Source organism: Sebastes fasciatus, chromosome 3 (assembly GCF_043250625.1).
Source record: "Sebastes fasciatus isolate fSebFas1 chromosome 3, fSebFas1.pri, whole genome shotgun sequence".
Lineage (NCBI taxonomy): Eukaryota > Metazoa > Chordata > Actinopteri > Perciformes > Sebastidae > Sebastes > Sebastes fasciatus.
The window spans coordinates 36,008,896-36,033,828 of record NC_133797.1 but is presented as its reverse complement, the minus strand read 5'-3'; the positions used below and the strand labels follow the sequence as shown (position 1 = coordinate 36,033,828).

Genomic DNA, 24,933 nt, shown 5'->3' with positions numbered 1-24,933 from the left:
AGAACGGCTGTAACTCTTTTTTTTTTTTTTCGATCTATCTTACCCCCCTTCTTTCCTTCTCCACAATGTCTTCACTGGGAGTCGTGAAGCCACCCAGTGAAGGAAAAAGGGGGGGGGGGGGGGTAAACAAACAGAGAAGGGAACTTGACGTTCAGCCTCGGCACGCGGTTCAGCCCTCTGGACCGGTTCCCACTTCCCTGGCCGGCTGCTTGCGTCATCCATCTGCAAACATGCTGCAAATGTGCTTTTCACACACACACACGCCCATCACTAGGGTCAATCCCAGGGACGGATATAGTAAATGTATGCACAATGACAACCACAGGGTCAAAACTAATCCGTCTTGCTGACTAATGTAATGTTATCTAGGCATGCAAGTCGGTCAGAAAACTCCAAATGAGTGCACACAGCAAAGATATGATGGTATTCAACACCATAATAGTATCATAAATAAACCGATTAACTGACAAGAAAGTAAACAAAAGCTTTTGTTAAATGTTTTCAATAGATAAAAAGGACTAAAAGATCACTACTGCAAATGTATTACACTGTCGTCAAACTAAATCAGATGAATCTAATAACAAAAAGCTTTACAGTTAGTGTTCAAACATGTTTATACTTTGTGTGCATAATTCATTAACAATAAGCACAAACCTATAAGAGCCCCAGATGGAGCGCCAAGTGTGATCTACTTCACAGTAACAGAATGCAAAAGGTCCTCTATATTAAGGCCTCTCGGGCGAGCAAAGCTTGCGGAAATATGCACCACGGTCCAGTTTGCCTCCCGCTGACGTCAAAGCCCTATTAAGGCCAAATCAGCCCAGCAGCCATGCCTCCCTTCCCCCCCTTTATTTCGAGGAAATCACCCAGCTTTTTCCAAAATATCTGCACTGTTGATTCTTGGCCAGCTTATGTGAGAGTGCGTAGATCGGGATGTATGTGTGTGTGTATGTGTGTGTGTGTGTGTAGCTGTGTGTGATGACATCACTAGGGGTGCAGCAGAGGGGAAGGAAGTTGGAAGGAGAACATGTTTGGAGTTCAACGGAGACAAGACAGAGACATATCTTATTAATTACCCAGTAAAAACATTCCTGCCTCAGAGAAAGGTTAAAGCTGGCTGGCTTGGCTCAGTTTTACTACCGTCTCGTTCCTTCCTTCTCTGTCAAACAGCCGAGAGCCGCTACTCACACATCAAATTCATTTAAGCATCCTCACCATAAACACTCGGATGATTAGCAGCCTATAAAGTACATTTTACATCGTGGTCCAGGAGGTCAGATTGAGCAGGAAATCGACAGCGAAGCACAAGGTAAATTGCTTTATGGCAGAAATAGAAAAGGACAGCTGTTCCTCTGAGACAAATTCAGCTACAATAAGCTTCTCACAATTGGAGATGACAGAGCTAGGGAAGGGCCTTGGAAAAAAAATTACTTCCAACTTCATCCTCCTCTTCAGGAAAACTATACAGACACCAGGGACAGGGTGTGTATCATCAACCTCTTTTACAACAATAAGGGCTCAGTTACACTTACGACAGCTAGACATCACACTACCATGAGCAAGTCCACTGATCGTGACGACTTCATACAGATGTAGTTTAGTTTATTAGGATCCAGTTCAGCTTTTGTCAACACATCAAATTGTGGCATTCAACCCAAATAAAAAAGATGTTTATTGACATAGACTTAACAGAATGGTCAAATACACACCAGAATCTATCCTGTTAGGTTACCGGTGGCAGGAGATCAACACGTCCTCATACCTAAACGTAACGGACGCAGTTTTAAACATGTGTTTAACGTTGTGAAACGACTCGCTCACATGTATGGCAGTTCATTATGCCTTGGAAAATAACTATGAGTGGATTGTACAACTATTACGACCTAATGATTTAAATAATGGCTATTCAAGGTGTCGTACTGGGAAGTTGAATTACCTAAAAAAATCCACTGAAAGACGTCTCTTTCCCAATGTAAGTCTATAGGAAAAAGTCTTTTTGGGCCCAATGGCATCACGTGACAGACAAGGAATTTGTAATTAATTGGCCACTACGAAAATTGTCTTCATAGCCCGGCGCACATCCTGGGGGCTTCGTCACACCAGATCAAGAAAAGGCTGCAGCTGGAAAATCCCTCAGTGTACTGAGCTGAGCAAGAGTGCATTTTATTGAATGTGTTATTTCATCAACATGTGTAGGAATCACGCTTTGCCAATTTCAGCTGTGACCAATGAGTGGATAGAGTCTCTCATGATGTGTTGACTGTTCCTTATCATGGTATCATCCGTTTTGATTAACTACGCTACGGTTAATTACATTAATCACAGTTCATTTGTAATGATGGATTGATGTGAGCTTCGTCTCAACATCTCTGTCCATCTCACTGAAGCGACGCTCAAACGAAGCCTAATAGTTGTTGTCTGTTTCGTTCTCCCATCTGTATTCAGCCACTGCTGCTGCCTTTCTATCTGTCACTTATCCCACATGAAGTTTGCTGCGTCTTGCTTGTTAATGAGCCTTTTTTGAATTACAAATGGGAGGGTCAAAACCTTCAGTGTGAAGAAAAAAAGCATGCATAAGCTGTTTGCTGGTCTTTTGATGGTCTTGGCTTAAGAAAAATTGAACAGACACTGGTGATGATCACTGGTCGTGGCAGACAAGGGAGGAAAAATGGCGAAACCAGCTTTACCAGTAACAAGCCCAGCAACCATCACGCTTTCTCAATTAGAAGGCCTATGCAATTCAGAGGTCAAGATGAGAGGAAAAGCTAATTATTCGGCAGGTAGAGGGTGTAGCCTAACTTTTCTTTTCTACATTTAACTGTGTGTATGCATTTCTCTAAATGAATGTTGTACACGCGTAGAAATGTGTGTCTACTACCTGTATTTGTGCATGTGTATTAGGGCTGCACGATTTGAGGAAAATATGCGATAACGTTGTTTAATACCGCGATAATGATATAACTTGTGATAAATAAGCAGATATTAAAGTGTCCTTAGTTCTGCCTTCCTGTTGTTTTCAGTATTCTACTAAAATAAAACAAATTGCTTGTTGAATCCAAAGAATTAAAGGAAATTATTTCCAACATTGTTTTATTGAACAAATTGAATATTGAACTGAACACAAAAGACACAAAACAAGAATGATGGTTGCATTTTAAAGTGCACTTTTTTCACTGATACTCTCTTTCAACTAATATCATAGTCTTTCACGAACAATATATTGTGCAGCCCTAATGTGTATATAACAATGTGTGGGTCTCCGTACAGTATTGACTAGTTTCTGTGCAACACTTTTCATAAAAGGCACTATACACACCATTAAAAAGGATTCGGTACCCCTTTTCTCCCTCCCTCCCTCCCTCCCAGTGAATTCTGGGATTGAGGCTCAGGGCTTTGAAAGAAGGGTCGTCCTCAGGAGAGAAGGATGTGGGATGAAAGTGATTCATACGCACACAAAAGTCCCGCACGCATGCACACACCAAGAAAAGAAATATGTGTGGGAAGTGATCAGCAGCATGTGAGCACCAAACAAACAAAACATTTTGGGTCGGTAGGCAACAAGCAAGAGAGTAAAACAATAAGCACGGGGGTAATCAATACTATATCAGAGACTCCATGCACGAGTGTACAGTATATGTTGGTTGATATAAGCTAAATGTGTTTCTGATCCTGCACTGTAAAATGTTTCCTTAGTAATGGCAGCATGTGGACGAATAACAAGCGGAGCAGAAATAACCTCATATAAAATAAACAGAGATTTCAGTAATTGTATGCGATTTCTGGAATTTCTGAGGGGCTCTGAGGGGCAGTGGGATTTTAACTGGAGCTGAGCCGGCTGCTTGTTAAGACCTCTTTAGGTCTATTTAAAGAGGCGGCACATCTGCCCCCTGTTTGCCTTTCCAGGGCTGTAAAACCTGGAAAGTGAAAGGTACGGTGAGCCGTGATGAAAGAGAGGGGAGATAGTCTTTATGAGATGCACACTTAGATTGTTTGCACCGCAGACTTTAAATGAACGGAATGGGACTTGTATATACACAAATCAACCTTCTCAAGTGCCTTTTTGTATTCTTTCCACTAGCTGGTACACTTAAGATGGCTGTCAAGAAACATTACACTGTTGTTATGGAAAACCTTTGAAACTAAAGCACCACACAGTAAGCACTTTAAAGCTGCATTATGCAATTGTCGCATGTCAGTGGCTCCAAATAGCATCTGTTTGAAATCGGAGGACTTTGATACCTAGAAATCTTCTGTAGCACAACACGAGTCGACTGCAACGCAGCACCAACCGAGCTGGTGCTTGATGATTTATACTGAAGGAGACCAGCGGCGCTGGAATGAGTTTTGAGGTGGGTTGGGGGGGGGCAGGTTTGGATGACGTCATGCAGTGTTTCCTACAGGATTTTGAGAGACTGTGGCGTGGCGCTCCCCCGGAAGAAAATTTAAAAGTTAAATGCATCAATCTGGTGCACTTTGAGAGCAAAATTACGAGGCTAGTTCTATGAAGAACTTGGGGTTCTAGTAAACAATTTAATCAGAAAGGTTGTATGGTTATGAATGCTGATGGCAAAAAGTTACACAGCATAAGCATGGTCTCCCCCGCGGGGAGAGAGGGCGCACGGCGCACAGAGAACTCAACGACCCCGGGCAGTGGCGAGGTCCAGACGAGGGGGGCTGAAAAACTCACGGTTGGGGCCTTTCCAAGCAGACCTCAGTCGCGGCGCACCGGACGATGCGCCCGGTGAAGGCCAGCCCACCAGTTGACAAGTGTAAAAATATTTTTGGTTCATTATGAAACTGTAGCGGGCTGGATGTCAGAACACTTTGATTTCATTTGAATTAGGCTACACAATGGTTGATTATGATTGGATAAAGATCCACACGGTTGCTCAATGTGGATAAATATATTATACATTTATTTGGTGCGTTTTTATTGAACATCAACCTCGTGTTTACCCACGTACTGCCGGAAAAAATAGACTTGAAGCGTAAATAAAGGCTTCAGTTCAGGATGCGGTTACGTGAGAGTCAGCTGAGATGGAGCCGTGCAGACAGCTGCTGACCAGATGAGATTAGTGAGATGAGATAAGATATGAGATAGATGTGAGATATATGATGAGATGAGATAAGTGAGATAAATGTGAGTCAATCTGTAGAGTAAAAACACTCCTTACACTCTTCGGTCTAGACGTGCACGGGTTGGACGGGAATGATTGTCTTTTTTTACCGTGTTGCAGTATAGGGGCATTTGCGGGAATACAGTGATTCGCGACCTTAAAAAGAAAGTGGGACAGGGCCGTATGAAAATGGGAGGGGCCAATGGCCCCTTGGCCTCCCTACTTCCGGCGCCCATGAAAGAGACCAAAAAGAGAAAAAGAAATGTCAACATTTCCACGAAATATGGAAGTGTCTACCCTTCAATGAACCCGATACCTACATATTGACTCACTCTTCCCACCAGCGCGGTCACATGAAAAGGCGTGAATGACACGATAATGTGCAAGGCAAAAGCGCGCCATAAGAACGTCGTTTTTGCTTTAGGCGTGTCCTTTTCACACCATCTAGTCTGTACTGACTGCAATGTAATGACGTAGAATAAAAGGGGAGAAACACCAGGGGGGAGGGGAGGTGGATGGGTCCAACAAACACAAGAGACAGGTGTTATGTTAGTGCCGTTTGTGACGTGTTTTCCGTAGTGACGTTACGTTGTTTCCGTACGTATTTTAGGTTTAATGTCCAACCATGACGTTTTTCCTAAACCTAACTAAATGGTTTTATTGCCTAAACCTAAGTGAGTGGCTTTGTCACCCCCCTGCTGGTAGGCTACTGCATCTTAATGCACAAGTGTACTATTCACACCTCTGCGAGGCAAAACGTGACACTGACACGATATCCTCTGGTGGACCGGTGGGTCTATTACACGCTTTGGCATGATATCGGTTTGCATGACAACATGAGTTCATATGGTCAGGTCCACAATATTTAGATAAATATAGCAGTATTCTTTACAGAAAAAATTAAATCACAAGACAGATTCACACCATGAAACTGGTCTCCAACATGAACTGAAGCTGCTGAACTGAAACCACCATAACATGTACGTTGTGTATAAATTCTGCTTCATTCTTGGCATCTCTTCCGGTCTGTTAATGAGAAACAGGCAGGAACTAATAACCCCATCACATATAACAATAATCCCTCTGTAGTTGGAAGCCTGTCATCAACAAAACGCTCCCCTTTGTAGCGACAATAAAAAATTCTTGTTGCCTCTATCACACATCACAGGGTTTCATAAGTTCTTCTTTGCTAACTTCTATTACTTTGGCAACAAATCCCAAAGTCATGGCTTTGATAATCGCAACTCAAATGCTCCGTAACCGCAATATTTCTCTGGTAGACTGGCCTCTGCCTTCCAGGGGTCAATGAGTGCGCAGAAGTCAAGAGTTAAACTCTCTCACCAGTGTGATGTCGAACTCAGTCGGGCTGAAATGGCAGTGGGAAAGAGATCACAAAGGCGGCACTCATGAGACTCGTGTGAGACAGACTGACTCAAAGGCTGGACCAAAGCTTTCAAATTAAAAATGAGCATCATGAGACATGATGTTCACATGAACCCTGAAAACCAAACAAAAAAGTATGCTAAGGGTAAGTAGGCCACTCAAAACCTGACTTTGACCATGAAATTATAAATAAAAAGCTAACAAAAAAGTTGAGATCTTTCATCCATGGGCCTGATTTTCTTTATTTCTGTAATACCCGTGGGGGTCAGCTGGCTACAACTATGTCATGTGCAGACCTTGTTATATAGTCAGGGGACTATTTACAACACGTCACAAGTCTGCTGCCATAACGTCTTTACAGGCTCTTCACCATATGAAACAAGCACCGCCCACCAGCCGGAGCAAACCTTCTCATTTTACAGCTGAACAGAACACTACAAGATGTTTCTGAAAACATTTAAGGAGAAAAATAGGCATTAACAGAATAGTGATTCATATTTGATCAGTGCTGCCTAGTTTGACCGTTTGACCGGAGTTTGCGAGTGATTGACAGCTGCCTCCGTTGAATAAACAACGGAGCCATGAGGAGGTGCAGAAGTCGAGTTTTCTCTCAGAACACTTGAATTATAATATGCTGAAAGGTTTTTATGGAATTTTTGCCCAATGATGACAAAAATATTCTGCCTCCTGCAGGTTTAAACTGTTCAAAATACATTCAGAATGACAGAAACAAGAAAATAGTCATGACTAGTATGCAATTTATTTTGCACTTGAATGGATCAAAGCCTCAAAATATTAAGTGTGATTTATGGAGACACGGCAAAACACACAAAACACAAAAGTCATTATTGTCTGACTGGATTTTTTTTCTTTAATCCTCTCAGATAAACTGACCGCCTGGAACCTTCAGTGTGATTAACGATCCTGTTATCTCAATGAATAGATATAAGAACGTCCCTCTTCTTCTTCCACCAAACATTATTCCTCTCGTCCCCTCTGTTTTACTGCACACACACACACACACACACACACACACACACACATACACACACACTTCCGCTAGTCAATACGTCTTAGCAGGCATTTTCGTTCCCTAATCCTCTAAATCACACTACAAATCAGCCGTGGTCAGGGGCTGACTCAGTTGAAGAGGACACTAAAATAGGGGAAAATACACACACATGCTACACACACACTCTCTCTCTTTCTCTCGTCCTATCGCTCTACTGCCGGCAGCCGAGACTCACTGAACATCAACCTACACTGTGAAGCCATTAAGATAAGACGTGGAGTTTATTAGCTTCATTTCAGCCGGCATTCAGCGAGTTGATGATCTCGGTGTTTCTTCATCACAATTCCCTCGTGTGGAAGTGACAGGGGAAATATTGACCCCACATCTCTCCCCCAGGGCTTGTAGAAGCACCGCTGTCCCTTGAAAACCTTGTTCCTATACGAAGAACTCGACCTATTGGGAACGGAGACAAACTGGCTCATTTTCCAGCTGACACCAGCGCAGCTCTGAATTTGTGCAATTGCCCTAGAACGGCCGTCGTGGGAGTTGTTCGGTGTGGTAGATAGTTCCACCTGAACAAAAAACTGCACTCCGGCTGCTATCTTTAGCAAACACAGGACGCCCCCCACGCTAAATATCAAACTTGTCGTCATAATCACTCGCATGTCAATCCAGATGAAAGCTGAAAAACACCTGTGACAACAGCAGAAAAGAGACTGAAAGGATAATTTGCTGTGGCTTTTGTGAGGGAATACTTTTCATGCTTGGCAGCTTAATAAAAGAAAGCAACAACTACATCTAGCGTAAACATCAAGCGCTTCGGAGGTCAGAATATGAGGTCTGTCAGCTGAGGTATTTCAAATTAAAACAACCTTGTTCAAATGTCTTGAAAGTTGCGTGCAGCACGGCCCGTTGGCGTCTTTGTGCTGCTGATTTAAGTACATTTGCCGCTGCTGGGAGGCTAATTGCCACACAGCGGGGTGAGAGCCATCAAGGGATTGAAAAAAAAACATGATTTTTCTTTGCTTCTCAGTAGGAGTCTTGGGAAAGAATCATACAGTACTACCTTATGCAACTTTTAATGGACCCAGCTAGAGACGGCTAGAGTTCTTTATATGAAGGTCATTTTAAAAATGTTTTTCCCAAATGTCTCACATATGGATTAGTCGTCATTAAGAACGTTTTTATTCGTGCTAATAGCATAGAGGTGGCAATGTCAGTCAGTCAGTCAGTCTGTCCATCGCATTAGTCCATATCTCAACAACTATTGGATGCATTGGCATGACATTTTTGCACAGATGCCGAGAGGATTAACATACTGGCTTTGGTGACCCCCAGACCTTTCCTCTATCATCACCAGTAGGTCAAACTTTTCACTTATCCTGTCAAATATCTCAACATCCACTGGATGGACATTCATGGTTCCCAGACGATGTATCCTGATGACTTTGGTGACGCCTGGCTTTCACTTGAGCGCCACCATGAGGTTTTTATTTGTGGTTTTGAGTGAAATATCTCAACAACTATTGCCATGAAATTTGATACCGACATTCATGTTCCCTTCAAAATGACAATAACTGCGGTGTTTCCCATCGACCTCAGCTGTACGTTGTGTTTAGTGCCAATTACCAAATGTCAGCATACTAACATGCTAATCTAAGATGTTCAACATGGTAAACAATCAGGCTGTTCTCGTACACTGTTTGTAGTTATAGCTACAAAAAGTAATGCACTGTAATTTGTATATATCCCACGGAATCAATTCGTATGTAATCTATGTAATTGTGAACCAAGAAGTATAAAGAGCGACAAACACCGTGAAGGGAGGAGGTAGGGGTGGATGGATGGGTCAAAAAAACACCGGTCTCTCACCCGGTGTTCGTACCCTGTGTGAAACCAGAAGTCAACATTGATTTATTTGTCACGTAACTTAAGTTTCACCACTTCCAGAGTTATTTCAACCCAAACCACGATCTTTGCCTAAACCTAACTAAGTAGTTTTTGTCACGTAACTTCCGTACTTAAGTCACGCCACTTCTGGTGTTATTTTAACCCAAACCACGATCTTTTCCTAAACCTAAATAAATAGTTTTGTTGCATAAACCTAATCAAGTTGTTTCCTGTGAAGACAGAAGTTTATTTTGAAAAGACTGGAGCAGAAATTAAAGAAAATACAGCCTCACAGTCTTGTTAAAAAAACACAAAACATAATCTTGTTGGTTTGGCATCAGAAAAGAAACAAACATCCTCCGAGACATTTCATCGGCATGGGTCATTCTAATTTGCTGCCTTTGGTCATATGTGCTGCGTTTCTTCTATATTTAAACCAAATGCTTAATTATAAATAGTCCCCTGAAATCAAACTCTTGCAAATAAATGCTCCGAGCAACATTCGACCACCCGAAAGCAACAGATTAGTAGTTTTGTTTACCTGGAACATCAACACAGCCTATTTACCAACATAGCAAACACACAGCGAGGAGCGCTTGGTGCTACATCCCATGCTGGAGGGGAGGTAAGACTACATCATCTCCCTCATTATTTGACAGTTATCCCAGGGTAGGTCTTACACTATAATCACTATAATCCACTCCGCTGTGGGGGTAATGGTAGGGATGGATGGCACTGGTTACCATAGAAACGAGCGATGATAATGAAGTGTGTCAGCATATAGCTATCTATAGCCTGTCTAATTTGTGTGTATACGTGAGTGTGTATGTGTCCGTGTGTGTGTGTGTGTGTGAGTGCGTGTGTGTGGGCTGAGCAGATAGTTCTTCCAAAGATGCATTGCACCTGTGTGTGGGCTGAAGGCATAGCAGAACAGCATGATGACCAGTGTGCGCGAGTGTATTCTTATCCTGAGTGTAAAAGTATCCTCCGTAACGCACTGTGGAAGCAAAGCTTTCGAAAACTTTCTAACAGCAAGTGCAAAGTGAATTACATAATAGATTACATGTTCAATAGCACACTGCGTTTTGTGCCCACATGTAAAGCATTGACACACCTGAGGGAGTTAAAGCAGCAGTGGGTAGAATTGGAGCTAATGTGATTAAAAAATATATAAAACGGTCACTATATCCTGACAGTAGTGCATGAAACAGGTAACCTGGAAAAAATCATGTGCCTCTGTGTCCTCCGGTGCTCCTAATGACATCTGCAAGATTTCACAGACCGGAGGAAAAACAACCAATCAGCCGTCTCTGAGCAGCTGTCAATCACTCGCGAACTCCGATCAAACGGTCAAACTAGGCAGCGCTGATCAAATATGAATCAATATTCTGTTACTGTAATGTCTATTTCACACCTCAAATGTTTTCAGAAACATCTTGTAGTGTACTCTTTAGCTGTAAAATGAGAAAGTTTGTGACCCGGCAGCTATGTTGAGATCAGTTGAGGAAATACCAAGCACCACCCACCAGCCGGAGTACAGCCAATAGGAACGCTCTCTCTCTCTGAAATGACCTGTGATTGGTCAAAGTCTCCCGTCACGGGCTAGATTTTCTAAAGCCTGAAAACAGAGTCGGACAGAAGTCTAGTTTTCTTTCAGAACACTTGAATTACAATATGCTGAAAGGTTATTTTGGAATTTTTTCCCAATGATGCCAAAAACAGTCTGCCTACTGCAGGTTTAATGAAATAATTAGGAATAAAGATGAAACGCTTTATTAAAAAGTTCCACAATTTCACAAAAAAACTGTTTTACAGTTGCCCGAGGCGTTGTTTGGACAGCAGAAATCATGTTTTGAATAGCAAAGGAATGGAAGTTGTTCCTCCTAGACATGCTAAAGCTGTCACACTTTCTATGTTGCCTGACCTGCTTCACATTAAGAGCCTAAAAGAGCTCTCTCACATGTACGTTTATACTCTTTTAAAGCTGCTGGGGTTACAGTGATGACAGGTGACATCATTCTCCCTGACACAATATTAAAGAGCATCTCAGAAACCACTGGCTGCATCAAACCATAGATGACTTCCTTCTTCATATTTCATGCAACTCTCTACTTCTGTCTACCTCTTTTTCTTTCTTTGTATTTTACAGCCAGTAACTCGCATTGAAGCATCTGCCGAACCTCCTCTTACCATCTCCATCTGTCTGCCCTCATCCTCATCTCTGGTAAATCTTTCCTACTCATCTCTGCAGACTAATCGTAAAAAGTAGGGGTGAAAAAAAAGAAAATTATTCACCTTTGTATCACGATTTTTGTTTACGATTTTGAAATATTTGTTTTTAATTCCAGAATCAATATACAGTATTTGCCTCATTTGAGTCTATGCAGAGGTAGAAGGAAGTTACCGCTTTTATTGTTGTAGTCTGGGAAACATGACGTCATATCCGTTCCGTATCCGTCAACCAAAACAAACCGCAGTGAGCCGAAACGGGAAAGTTCAAGATGGTGGAGGGTCTCCGTGGATACGACCTGCACCCTCACATTTTAAATCCAAAGTGGTAAACACTACACATACAGCAAAGTATGGAAACATTTTGGGTTTCACACATTGCCAGGAAAAGCAGAGCTAGACTCCATGGCTAAAGCTGCATGCTAACTCTGTCATGGACAGGAAACGTTATTGTGTTTTGGTAACATGCGGTCAAGCCAGCCTTCATCCCATCACCCCGGTCATATCAGCCGACGCTATAGTAAAGTATACTATATTGTAGTATAGTAAATAAATTAAAAAATGCCCCTAATTTGTGAGGGAAATGTCTTTATTCTATTATTTGACTGATATATTTGACTTCAAGACATCTCTGATTACATACATGCTGAAAAACAAACATTTTCGCTGAGTTAATTTAGATATTTTCCAAAGTAAGTGTATGATTCAACTTTTTCCCATGGTCTAGTGTTAAAAAAGTTAACCAAAATCGCAATAAATTGTAAAACATGTTAAATCGGCACCCAAGTATCATGATAGTATTGAATCGGGAGATAGGTGTATCGTCCCAGACCTAGTAAAAAGTATAAAAGAAAGGCACTATAAGAATGGAGAAAAAGCCGCCAATTGTCCTGCTCTGCCTCGTCTTGTACCATCTCTGAGTCTCTGTGGAGTTAAAACAGGGACTAGCAGCTACTGCACAAGTACAAGTTGTACAAAAATCTGCTCTGTGCCTGTGAACACGTATACAAATACACACACACGCTACGCATGTGAAACTACAAGAGAGTGAAAAAGGACCACCGGAACATTAAATTAGATTTGATCAGATGACAACTCACGCTTCATAGCCTCCAGTAGTGAAAGCTGGTCAGAAATGAAGGCAAACAGTTAACAATGCAGCCAAAGCCCTAATCAGTGTCAGAGCACACACTACATGGCTGGCCGCTGATAGTGTAGCCAAATAAACACAAGGCCACTTTAAAGCCATTTTCGCGCTCAAGTGATAGCATTATCGATGCAGCATTTGCTGAAGTAATGGAGATATTACTGTACAGGCCCAAATCACCACGATGATGAGCACCACAATGTGTTTATGTGATAATGTTTCTCCTAAGCCTCTTCATAAGAGGGTCACACTCTGGGCTGACCGGAGGATTACACTCCAATAGGAGGGGTTGGATGAAAAAGGAAAACGGACACGTCGTGGTGTATTATTTTCATGCTGTGCTGCATTAAAGGGACTATATGTAAGAATCAGAAATTGCTTGTCACACCGGTGGCCGTCAAGTCAACGAAAGTCAGCGTCCTGTTGCTCGCACTCGCACTCACGCTCGCTCTACATAGACATGAGCCTCCCGACCGCTGTCAGAAGGCACCGCAGCCCCGGTCGAAGACGATAACGTTACTCACTCCGGAGCCCCCTAACCCGACCCGCAATGATTTTTACGTGTAAGAAGTTATAAACAGTCCCTTTAAAACATTTATTTGCTGTCAAGTGCCAGTGGTTGCTCATTTTTGGACATTGAAGCAACAGAAAGTCTGGCTCTTGTGTAAATTTAGGCTTTTTATTCACAAGGTCGCAGTAAAATTCCAAAGCCCTATATTTGAGTCGGTGGAGTGTGCTTTATATTCAGACAACCTTCAACAAATCAAGTGGTGGCCAAGTGTCGTGGTTAACCTTCCCGGTTTTGAAAGGCAGACCATGGCTTGAGGAAAAAATAGACAAAAGGTGACAAAGATTGGACCAACAAAATGTATTTTTAGCAGCGCTAAAAATACATTCAGGGACTACATACAGGGGGAAACAAAGCACCCCTGAAATCATAATAGTGCTCATAATCCGCCTCTCTAAACCATTTCCCTGCATCACAGCCAGAATCCAAATTCATTTACTGCTGTGTTTGTTGTGTCGTAATCTCCGACACTTTATTCTGACAGCCAAGTGATGCGTTTACTCAGTTCGTCGTGTTAAGCCCCCCCCCCTCTGCTTTTGGCAGGAATCTGTTCAATAATTCAGGGGTTGCGGAAATTTGGACAAATAATAATGGGATGGAACTGCAGAGTGTGTTTGAGCCAGTCAAACGTAAGAGCTGTTACGGAGGGCCGAGCCCCACCGATTTCAAGGTAAGTCATTTGTGAGCAGATAACTCTTAACCCTAACCTAAATAAAACTGAACTAAAAGACCCAAGAAAACGGGACCGCCATGCCAGACGTTGACACGGTGTTTTGAGCAGTGTTTACAACACCAACTATCCACATTCTTGACTCTCGACAAACTCATCTGCTGTTGTAGATGTTCACACTAGTCAGCTCCAATGTGTGAATCTACAGTGTCACAGACAGTGAACCCTCACACATTATAATATCCCACATGACTACATCTGTTTTTCCTCCCCAAGTATCAACACTGTATGATTAATACAAAACATGAGCATCATCTCTACGTCATCGCCAATTTACCGTCATCATTTCTGACGCTGTATGACGTCCCTGGGAGCAAAAGTACAGCCTTGTTGCCATTGGCACTGACTTATTATTCCACGCGTCACTACTTCAGAAAAAAAACCAAAGAATAAACTATTGCATGTAATTCCTGGCATCTTCCTTCCTGTCAGAGTGGCTCAACCACCAAAGCCTGTGAAATCTCCTCTGATAAACAACAAAGAAATGAGTCCACTTGTAGCTGCGCCGCTGAGTGCAGCGAATGAATGTCTGTAATGTCAAGTGCTGTAAAAGAGGCTGCGAAGCTTCATCTCTCACGTAATTCCATTAACACACCATCATCTCATCTGTCCAGAGAGCCTCTCAGCCTTTTACCATATTTGTACACATTTGGGTGACATTCATTTTATACAAAAAGGTCTATTCACAATTATACTACAGACCAAATCCTTTGAATGCTGAGGTACAACAAATAAGGAAAGTTTTACTCTAATCTCAGCCATTCCTAAAATACAGAGTCACACAGTAGCAGTTTCAGTGAAGATGTCCACATTGAACAAAGCGAGAAAAAGAGGTGGCTTTGGTCTAAAGGATCTGCTTTGTCTCTATTTTCAGCCACACGTTTACAGATTTAGCAGCCACCTTCAGACTGCGGCTGCTGGGAGAAAACGGCTCTCATCCCTCCTGTGATTTGATGGTGCAGCGGAGAGATGCTGGAAGAAATCCTCTTTCTCTCCATGGTGACACGAGGCAGTTTCATACTGTAATAATTAACTTTGCAAAACGTCGCCTAGAAGTGTATGATTCAACTTTTGCCCATGATCTAGTGTTAAAAAAGTTAACAAAGATTGCAATAAATCATAACATCGAATCGCAATACATATCGAATCGGCACCCAAGTATCGTGATAGTATCGAATCAGGAGATAGGTGTATTGTCCCAGCCATACACAACAGACTTCATCTGAGCATCTCAGGACAGGAGTGGTGGAGGCTGCTATCGAGATGCAGGTCGCCAAACAGCTTATAGAATAGAGAAAATGACAATGTGCCCCTGTGATGTGTGTATGCATGTTACTGTTAAATAATAGAAAAAACAGGCACACTTCTACTCAAAGTGTGTACGAGAGAGAGACAAACAGATAAATGAAAGAGCCCCTCTCTCCGGAGTGCGACTGTCAGAAAAGCGTGACGATCTCGTGCAGCTCTCGTTTTATGAAACAGCCTTTCTGGTGATACGATACACACACGCACACACAAGCACACCGACGCGTAAGCGCACACACACAGCCATCTAGGAAATGAGAATGGGCCTCATCCGTGGATAATGGTCCATCACAACTCATGATGGTTTCCTCTAGAAGAGTAAATGGCAGTAAATGGGATGTTGATTGAATCACAGCACTGTCATGTAGACCAGATGGCAAAAAAAAAAAGGCCTTGCACCTTACCATGACACCAAAGAGAGAAACAAACAGCGTCTAATGGGCCGCATTTCCTAAACAAACCTTGGAGTGGGTGGGGGGTGGAGGTCTAAACATAAAAAGACAATAAAAACAATATTCTGAATGAATGGGTAGCAATAGGAACGCTCAGGAGGAACACTCTCTCTCTGAAATGACTTGTGATTGGCCAAAGTCTCCCTTCACGGGCTAGATTTTTGTAAAGCCTGAAAACAGAGCCATGAGGAGGTGCAGAAGTCTAGTTTTCTCTCAGAACACTTGAATTACAATATGCTGAAAAGTTATTATGGAATTTTTGCCCAATGACGCCAAAAACAGTCGACTGCAGGTTTAATGGGTGGGAAAAAACATCTGCCGTAGCATAGTGGGATTAAAGTCGGATTCTCTTAGCACCGTGCTTGTCTTTTCCTAAGTCCTTATAAATTCCCCATCACACCTTTCCTTGACCTCATGACATTTTCCATCGAGGTCAAGGTAAAGTGGTTAGGAAAAGACATAGGACATAATTTTTTTTTAACTATTCGACTTCAGCGCAAGAATGGATCCCCCGTGTAGGCAAACATCCCCCTAATAAACCATAACCCCCGGCCTCCCTCTGTGAACGGGGACAAGAGGGGAGAATGTTTCCGCAGGGTCAGTAAAGTCTCACTTTACACAACTTCATATTACATTTCATTACATCACGCATTCTAAACACAGGAACACCCCCAGCCCTCCAGGGACACTGTCTTCTTTAATTACCTTGCATAAAAGAAACAGTTTGATTTGTCTGGAAAGAAGCCTCGCTGTGCTCGCTGAGTAACAGCACATTTGTTCTCACTGCTTTTCAGCTCTCCCAGCCCCGTGGATACATGAAATGAACTGCTGGCGTCATGGAAACATGCTCTGGGATTGAACAAAGACAACCAATCTTGTTAAAGAGCCCTTAACAAACCGGCAATCGCGGGAAAGTTGTTGTTGTTTTTTCTCTAACACCAATGAAGTAACTACGGGGTAAGAGACGCTACTGATGAAACCTTATACTGCCTTTTGTGGAAATTTTACACAAAATAACAAATGCCTTTAATCCAATTATTAGTGCCTCAAGCCATGGAAGGTAGTGTTGCGTGAAATGGTTCAAATTGTCAATGTCATGCTTGAGGGCTGAGACGATGTCTGTGCAACACGAACACTTCTGTGCACATCTATGGCAGATAATCCCTGTGAGAAAAAGCACAATATGACACAGCAGTTCTAATCCTATTACAGTACTTCATGGGTCCACTACAATACAATACCACTACATCAGGTGCTGACTGCACTGCAGCGTGCCAGCTGCTTTTAGACAAATGGTTTTCTGTGTCGTGCGTGTGTGTTTTCACCTGTGCAGATGCAGGTGTGCATCCCAAATGAGGCTTCAGTGATGTGTGTGAACTCTTATGTGGTTTTTGGCAAATGTGGGGCGCACTGCATTACAACATGTTCATTCTCTTTGATGAATTCTGGTGTGTCCGTTGCTCGCAGAGATGCTTACGCCTTTAAAAAAATGCCGGGGTGAGCCAGCAACCCAGGTGTCCTTCCAGCCATCCATCCGGCCATTCATTCAAGCAGCCCGGCCCACATCCTCCCATTTACACAGTCATCCATCTCAGAGTCAAACCATCTATGCTCTCAGCCTGCCAACAGCACCAAAAACAAGCAACTTCCCTTTGCAAAAAGTCATCACAGGATCTCAAGGGTGACATAGAAAGAATCGAAAGTATGGTGGTCAAAAAATGGTTACACCATGTTCCTGCTGCATGGGTCTGATTAGTCTTTCACAATCGCATGGTGCCATAATCCTTCAGTTATTGCCAGAGTTAACACCCCATCAAACAGCCAATCGGCCAACGGGAAAGACCGTCCATTGATTACATCAAATAGATTCAAAACACATGGATTTTCAGTTAATTAAGCTTTCAATGGATGTCTTTTCACCGGCCTTCGCTGAATGTCATTATGCTCTGAGTCACTATGATTAATGGGGGGAAAAAAAAAAAAGAGTCAGGCGTTCTGCAAAGAAAACCTGCTTCAGTTTTTGTTTTTCTAGGGCTGTCCTCGACCAAAGAAATTCTTAGTCGACTAGCACTCATATGATTTTGTTGACTAACCGATAGGGGGGGGGGGGAATCGATACAGCATAGTATCGCGATATTTTGCGAGGTAATATTGTATTGATACACAGACGACAAGTATCAATCTTCATATATAAGCTATTAATTGGCGGCTGTGAGTGTGAGGTTGTCGGTGGCGTCATAGCTGTGAACGTAGCAGTAACACTGTGTGTACAGTTTATCTGTGAATAAATGCTACAACTCCTCAAGACCCAAGCCAAGCTCCTGTATCCTGCAACCCCGGCTCAGTGTCTCTTAAGGTGGGCTGTTAAGGCAGACCAGCTTTTCTCCTTTAAGTGACAAGACGCTCCTCTGAGTTTTGTTCAGCTTTATAATTAATTTTATGTCTTTCTTTTAATCGTTTAACCGATAGCATTAATCGGTTAAAATTCTTAATGGCGATTAACGGTTAAATAGTTATTAATATCCCTATAATGGACTAAAGTCGACTAAGACCACAACAACCAATTAGTCGACTAATAAACTAAGAGGGAGCAGCCCTGTGTTTTTCCCCGTCAAATCATTATTCAGCTGGATAACAATTATAAGGCGCGGTGCTCTTTTCACCGCACACAGACAAAGCTATTAGAGTGTGAGGTCGAAGCTGTGTTGAAAACCTCAGATTCATCAACCATGTTAAAGGCGGACTTTTGAAAGCAGGCGTGCTGCAGGAGGCCGCACAGCGACTCGGGTCAGCCAAAGCTTGGGCGATGTCAGCATTTTTGTCGCGAGCTTGAAAAAGGGCACGTCAGCCAAAGACACGGAGGTGCAAGTGAGAGCTACTGCAGCAGAGCAAGACATAAATGGTCGACAGACACGGTGAGAGCAGGAGAAGGAATACATCTATCTGTGTCCCCTGTGATGCATCACCTCTCTAACCCTACCAGCGGGGGAAAAATGGCTACGGTGGCTGATGAATGGCCCCGTTCGCAGGAGGAGAACAGAGCAGAGTGATCCCTCAGGGGACTGAAAGGGGAAAATGATTATTTCTTGGCTAAGTGGTTCTGGTTAGAGTTACAACTAAATCTTGTCTGAGATGGAACTTTAAACCGATACTCAAACACAGGAGCTACACTGTGACTGAACTCCTCCAGAGTTACAGACTTTATCCAGACCTGAATTTCTTGATTCGTTTCTGCTGAGTCATCCTGGTTCTTTTTGTTACACAATGGACAATAAACTTAATAGCAGCAAATGATTACATGTTGGATGTTTCCAAATGTTTTTGCAATTTCAAAACTCTAATCTAGACCAGAGGATGTCTTTTTTTTCATATTCCAGATGTTCCAGGGGGAACATTGTAATTGTAAAAAAGACAATTTGTATAAAGTACCACATAAAAAAGTTATCAAGTCAGCAACCTTGCCAGAAACAATCAGCCATGTAAGGGATAAAGGGATACCAGAAATTCCTTTAAAGGAATAGTTTCACATTTTGGAAAATACATTTTCTTGCAGAGAGTTAGGTGACAAGGTCGATACCGCTCACATATGTGTCCATTAAATATGAAGCTACACAGCCAGCAGCCAGTTAGCTTATCATAGCATAAAGACTGGCAACAGAGGGAAACCGGGTATTATCCATATGATACCAATACCAGCGAAATTCTCCGATTCTCAATACCAATTTGATACCACGGTAAAAATAAATTAATCCAATGTACTTTAACATGCACTCCTTTATTACCGTCTGCATACTAGTTTTTGTAAAGGAAGTTAAACAGGTCATAATTCCTTCTCTGTTATCTATTTTAATACACGCAGCATCGTTGCTGCTACAGTAACTGTCTCCGTAGTCTCTGTTTTGCACAGACACTGCAGCTGGCGATAAATGAATGATTTAACCTGTTTGTGCGTCGGCTTTTTGTTGCAGCTGGACGACTTGTTAGGCACTAAAAATAGCAACGCTGCATGCGGCGCACTAATGTTGTCGGTTAACGGTTAATAATCGGTTAACGAGGGGAAAAAATATCTAAATTAGCATCCCTAATCCTCACTGTAACAACAAGACTCCACATGACAACAACACCCCGCAGAACCACAACTTGTTGTTTTTACACTTTGTATGGAGTAAACAATGAGATAGAACGTGTTAATTAGAGTGTTAGAAGTGTTGGTAGATGGATTTTATTAGTAGGCATTACTTGCTGGAAGTAAAAATGAATAAATGAAGAAAACGGAGGGAAAAGGCAGCAGAAGCATACCAAGCAGGCACACACCCAGACCAGCAAGAGATGATTAAGAGGAACGAGAGGCTCACAGAACTGCTCATGCACCTCTGGTATTGCTAAATGATTACTTCAGTATTGTGTTTGTTAAACTTGTATAAACACTGCATGACTAGCCGGTCCAACATCTGCAGTAGTAAGGCTGCGATGACGCAACACGGCCGAGCAGCAGACAGTAATCTCTTCCCAGAGACGATACACAGAGAGACGTGACCTCACATGTCCCTGTGACTCCAAATCTAAGCACACCCACTATTAGTGCATGACCCTGGGGAATATCAAAGAGAAATAAAATCTCCCAGAACTTTCCGCATTACCCCCCCACTCCTCCCCCCGTCCCTTCTCTTTCCGTCCTCTCTGCCATCCTTCTGTCCCCGTCCCCTAAACCCCAAGTACTTTATCCTTACTCGCCATCCATCCTTTCCGTCTTTCATTCCGGTCGACCTCTCCCTTTGGACGAACAGGAAACTCAACTTTAAGGAGGCGAGGGATGATACTCAGCTCAATGTGTGTAACCATGATAAGAAAAAAAACCACCAGCTCCTCCACGTTTCCTCCTCCTGCACCATTAAGGAGTCTTCTTTCTAAGTTAGAACTGTCGACAAACAATGATGCCCTGCTTCCTGGGATTGATCCAAAGAGGGCTTTATCTGAGCAAAAAAGACAAACGGAAGCAAAGTGCAGCGTCTATCTGAGCAGCAACGACGACCATTCTGCTTCTCGTTTGCTAAAATATGTGACACTAATGCATCCATCCCCTTTTTAAGTTAAAATATGAGTACTAAGGGTGGGATATGAGCTGCACCCTCACATTTTAAATCCAAAGTGGTAAACACTACACATACAGTAAAGTATGGAAACACTTTGGGTTTCACACATTGCCAGGAAAAGCAGAGCTAGACATCACGGCTAAAGCTGCATGCTAACTCTGTCATGGACAGGAAACGTTATCGTATCGCGGTGACGTGCGGTCAAGCCGGCCGTCACTCTCATCTCCGTGGTCAAATCGGCTGACGCTACAACTGTAGAGCACCCATATACTGACATTTATGTTAAATGCATTCAAACGGCCCCGATGGAGCTGACCATGGATGTATAAAGAGAACAGAGCTGACGGGAGAGCTAGAGACGGACTTGGAGAAGTTAGCAGATGTATACATGTGTGACTTGTATAAGTGTATCGTCCCAGCCCTAATGAGTACAGTGTAAAAAAGCTTTTCCCACAGATGTACAATATGCAACTCACTTCTAATTATATTTTATTTCAAAGGATTTCAAAAGGAATATCCTGTTTTGCTTGATCATACGTATCCTTATGAACTTTCATCATGGCCTTTCAGCTTGACAATAACCAGACGTTTGGCCTGCATTGTGAAGGAAGTGTTTGTCTCTGTGGCAATTTATAGTGACAGGAAGTTTCATACATACAGCAGGTGGTGAAAGAAAGAAAGAAAGAAAAAAAGAAAGATAAGTCTCTTTTGGAATAATAGCAGAATTCAATGCATGCATTCACAGATTGAGCCTTTAATTACACCGTTCCTGCTCCCCATGACAACCATCTGTTCACAAGTTCAACGCACGTGACGAGAAAGCTCTCACTACTCCTCTGGGCTTGAAATACATGCACGGTGAGGGCTCACAGTTGATTTACGGAACGGAAAATGCATGCAAACACCCATATAACACACACATGTCACACACACACACTGCAAAGGTATTTAAGAAGAGTAAAAAGGTCTGCATGCACAGACAGTCTCCCCATGACACCCACGTATTAGAAGATTACGTGTGCCTTTTTGACCACAGGTTTCTGCATGAGTCAGTGTGGTGGAACGCCTTTCTCTCTGCTTGTAGCGTTGGCGGCCTAGCGGCCAGAGGGGAAAAACAAACTTATTGTTCTTCTTTAAACTTGCACTTGGCAAGGGTTTCATGTAAATGTGCAGCCACTCCGTCAGCCTAGAACACAGGATGCATCTCATTCCACAGTGATGAGTGATCTCCTATATGTGTAAAAGGTTTGAAAGCCAGACGTCTTTGATCTGCCTTCATCTCTCTCTTTCCTTCCTAAAAATAACTTTGTTTGAATAAAAAATAATGATTTGCCCGAGGCACTGCTTGTTTAAGCTTCATGATATTTCTCCAGAGAAGAGCAAACCTCACCTGGGTTTTCATCAGCAGCTGAATTGGCAAGATGTCAGTGGGGACGCTGGTGCTCTGCAGCCAGTTGGGATGCACTGATCCAACTTTTTCAGTCCCGATAGTGATACCTGGGCTTTGGGTATCGGCCGATACCGAGTACCGATCCAACACCAGTGTTTAATTAACAAGCAGCTGTATGCCTCACTGTGTGGAAGTGACTGGGCTCATTCTTTTATGTGTAAAGCAACATCATGCAGGCTTGACTTAATAGCAGCTTCTGCACATGTAAACCAAAGATACATTTCTGCCTTTTGCAAGCAAAAAGTAGATGAAGTATTTCCTTTTCTATTCTATCTCTTAATCTTTCCACTAGCGCCACCATTAGGACAAAATAGATTTCTCCAGTACTTTTTTTTTGTGACGAAATATTAGCAAAACTAATGACATTCCCATCAGCCTCAGCGGTGCTTTGTGTTTAGTGCTAATTGGCATATGTTGCTAAGCATGCTAACATCGTAGACTAAAGACACAGCAAGCTGACGGTCGTCCGTCGGACAGTTTGGGGCCGTAGGTGAGCATTCGTCGCCCTGGTTTTCGCTGTTTGTCCTGCACCGTCAACTCTAGTCTGCCCGTGTCATAGGCATTTTGGCCGATTCAGCATGTTGAATCGGCGGCGGAGCCCGTCGGTGAGACAAATCACTCTGATTGGCTGTTCAGCTTAAACAATGATTTCCTAACTTTGTAAAACTAAATGTAACAAATAAATACATAGATATAAACTTACTTCAACAACTTGGTAAAACATCTTAAAAATGAATAGGAATTACCAAAGTGTAAACCTTATTAATGTAGCAACAAATTAGTCAAAACAGGAGTTAAAATTCCAGTATATAATGTATATAAACGTAGAATTGTCACCGATATCCGATCCACCTATTTGAGTCAGTATCGGCCCGATATCTGATCGGGTATCGGTATTGGTGCATCCCTAAAATCTGACGCAGTTAGCTGCAAGTTACATGTTGTTGTAAACCATAGTATAGAGCAAGAGATTGAAGGGGAAGGAAGTGTGAAAAAATGTGTGTAAAAGGTTTGAAAGCAAGCATCTTTTATCTGCCTTCATCTCTCTTTATCTTCACTTCCTAAAAATAACTTTGAAATATTTGGCCGAGGCACTGCTTGTGTAAGCTTCGTGATGTTTTCTCCAGAGAAGAGCAAACCTCACCTGGGTTTTCTGCAGCCAGACTGCATTATTACTCCACCTGACTACCAACCCTCAACTACTACAACAAGAAACACCCAACAATACAAGACAACCATAGAGATAAGAGTAAGAAAAACAATGACATGGGTGATAATTGGAAAAGGTGCTGCTGTTTGTGCTGTATAACATGCATGCATGCCAGGACAAGAGAGCAATCATCTTCACCTTCTAATTTTAGACTTTGAATGGTGAGACCCAGTAGACATAATAGGCTGACATCAAGCACAAGTCATAGCCTATAAACACCACTAAGTGTGTAGAGACCGCTGCTCTGCATTGTGTTAGTGCCATCATGTGCAACCAATAGGGCAGCATGGACTGGGTGCAATGCAATTTACATGTAATGGTGTGTCAGAGAGGAACAAGCATATGGCCTTTTATATTGTGACTTCTAGGGTGCTGATAAGTGAGTTTATATTATGAGTCCAACTGAAAATTGTCCTATCCTATATTATATTTTATAATTATCTGACTGACACTTTGTGCAATAATCTGGCAAAACTGTCATCCCATCAACATACATATTGTATTTTTATATTTTATATTGTATTATCTTTTATATTTATATTGCACTATCTCTCTTTTTTTATTGTATTATCTTTTATATATTTTTTTATATTTATATTGCACTCTCTTTTTTTATTGTATTACCTTTTTTAGCACCTATGGGATTGTCACAATCTAATTTCGTTGTACTACACAATGACAATAAAGGGCTTGAATCTTGAAGCTATAATATAATGATTTTTATTTGATAAAAGTGTTTCATGGACCACAGAGTAAAGTGTGCTGTTTGTTTAGTATCCTTCTGCTTTAAATAGGATTGTTGAAGTGTTTTCCCTAAAGCAGAGCATGTGATCAAACTTATGCTTGGTTTTAAAGGCTTCAAAGAGACTTTGAACAGAAACATGAGGGGAAAAGCCCCAATGAGGTGCTTCAAGTTCATCTGCATTGTATTAAATGCACTTCTCACACTGCATGAATCCTCCTGCACACATGTGTGGGACTGCAAACCTGCAAGAGTTTCTCTGAATAAAAGAAAAAAGGAGTAGTAAACTCACCTCCTCCACTGTGAGAGGCATGCATATCCTGTACTCCTTCAGCAACATCTTCTCCCTCCGCGTCTCTCTCCTCTCTGTCTGTTCACAATGTTTCACAAAAACCAGCCACGTAGTAAATGTTCCCTCCGCCACCCGACCACGGTGTGTTTGTAGTATCTGGAGTCGTGTCAGAAAAGCATGTGTTGTTTGTTTGAGGATGGTTTTTATCCCGGGTTATGAAATACTCCCCGAGTTAAGGTTGAGTTGGTTCATCGGAACCAGTAGGACTCTCTCTCCGGCGAGGAACGTGAGGGGAGAAATGAGCTCTGCTGCT

At 42.3% G+C, this 24,933-nt stretch overlaps 1 protein-coding gene across 1 annotated transcript in view; it reads right to left on the bottom strand.

Moving 5' to 3' along the window:
* Window positions 1–24,933, bottom strand: part of LOC141764943 (cytoplasmic phosphatidylinositol transfer protein 1-like) — an 86,607-nt gene that overhangs the window by 61,638 nt on the left and 36 nt on the right. The window contains exon 1 of the mRNA XM_074630649.1: window positions 24,621–24,933. This exon is cut by the window's right edge and continues 36 nt beyond it. Within this exon, the coding sequence (XP_074486750.1) occupies window positions 24,621–24,668 (48 nt within the window). The 5' untranslated portion in view covers window positions 24,669–24,933. The remainder of the gene's footprint in view (window positions 1–24,620) is intronic.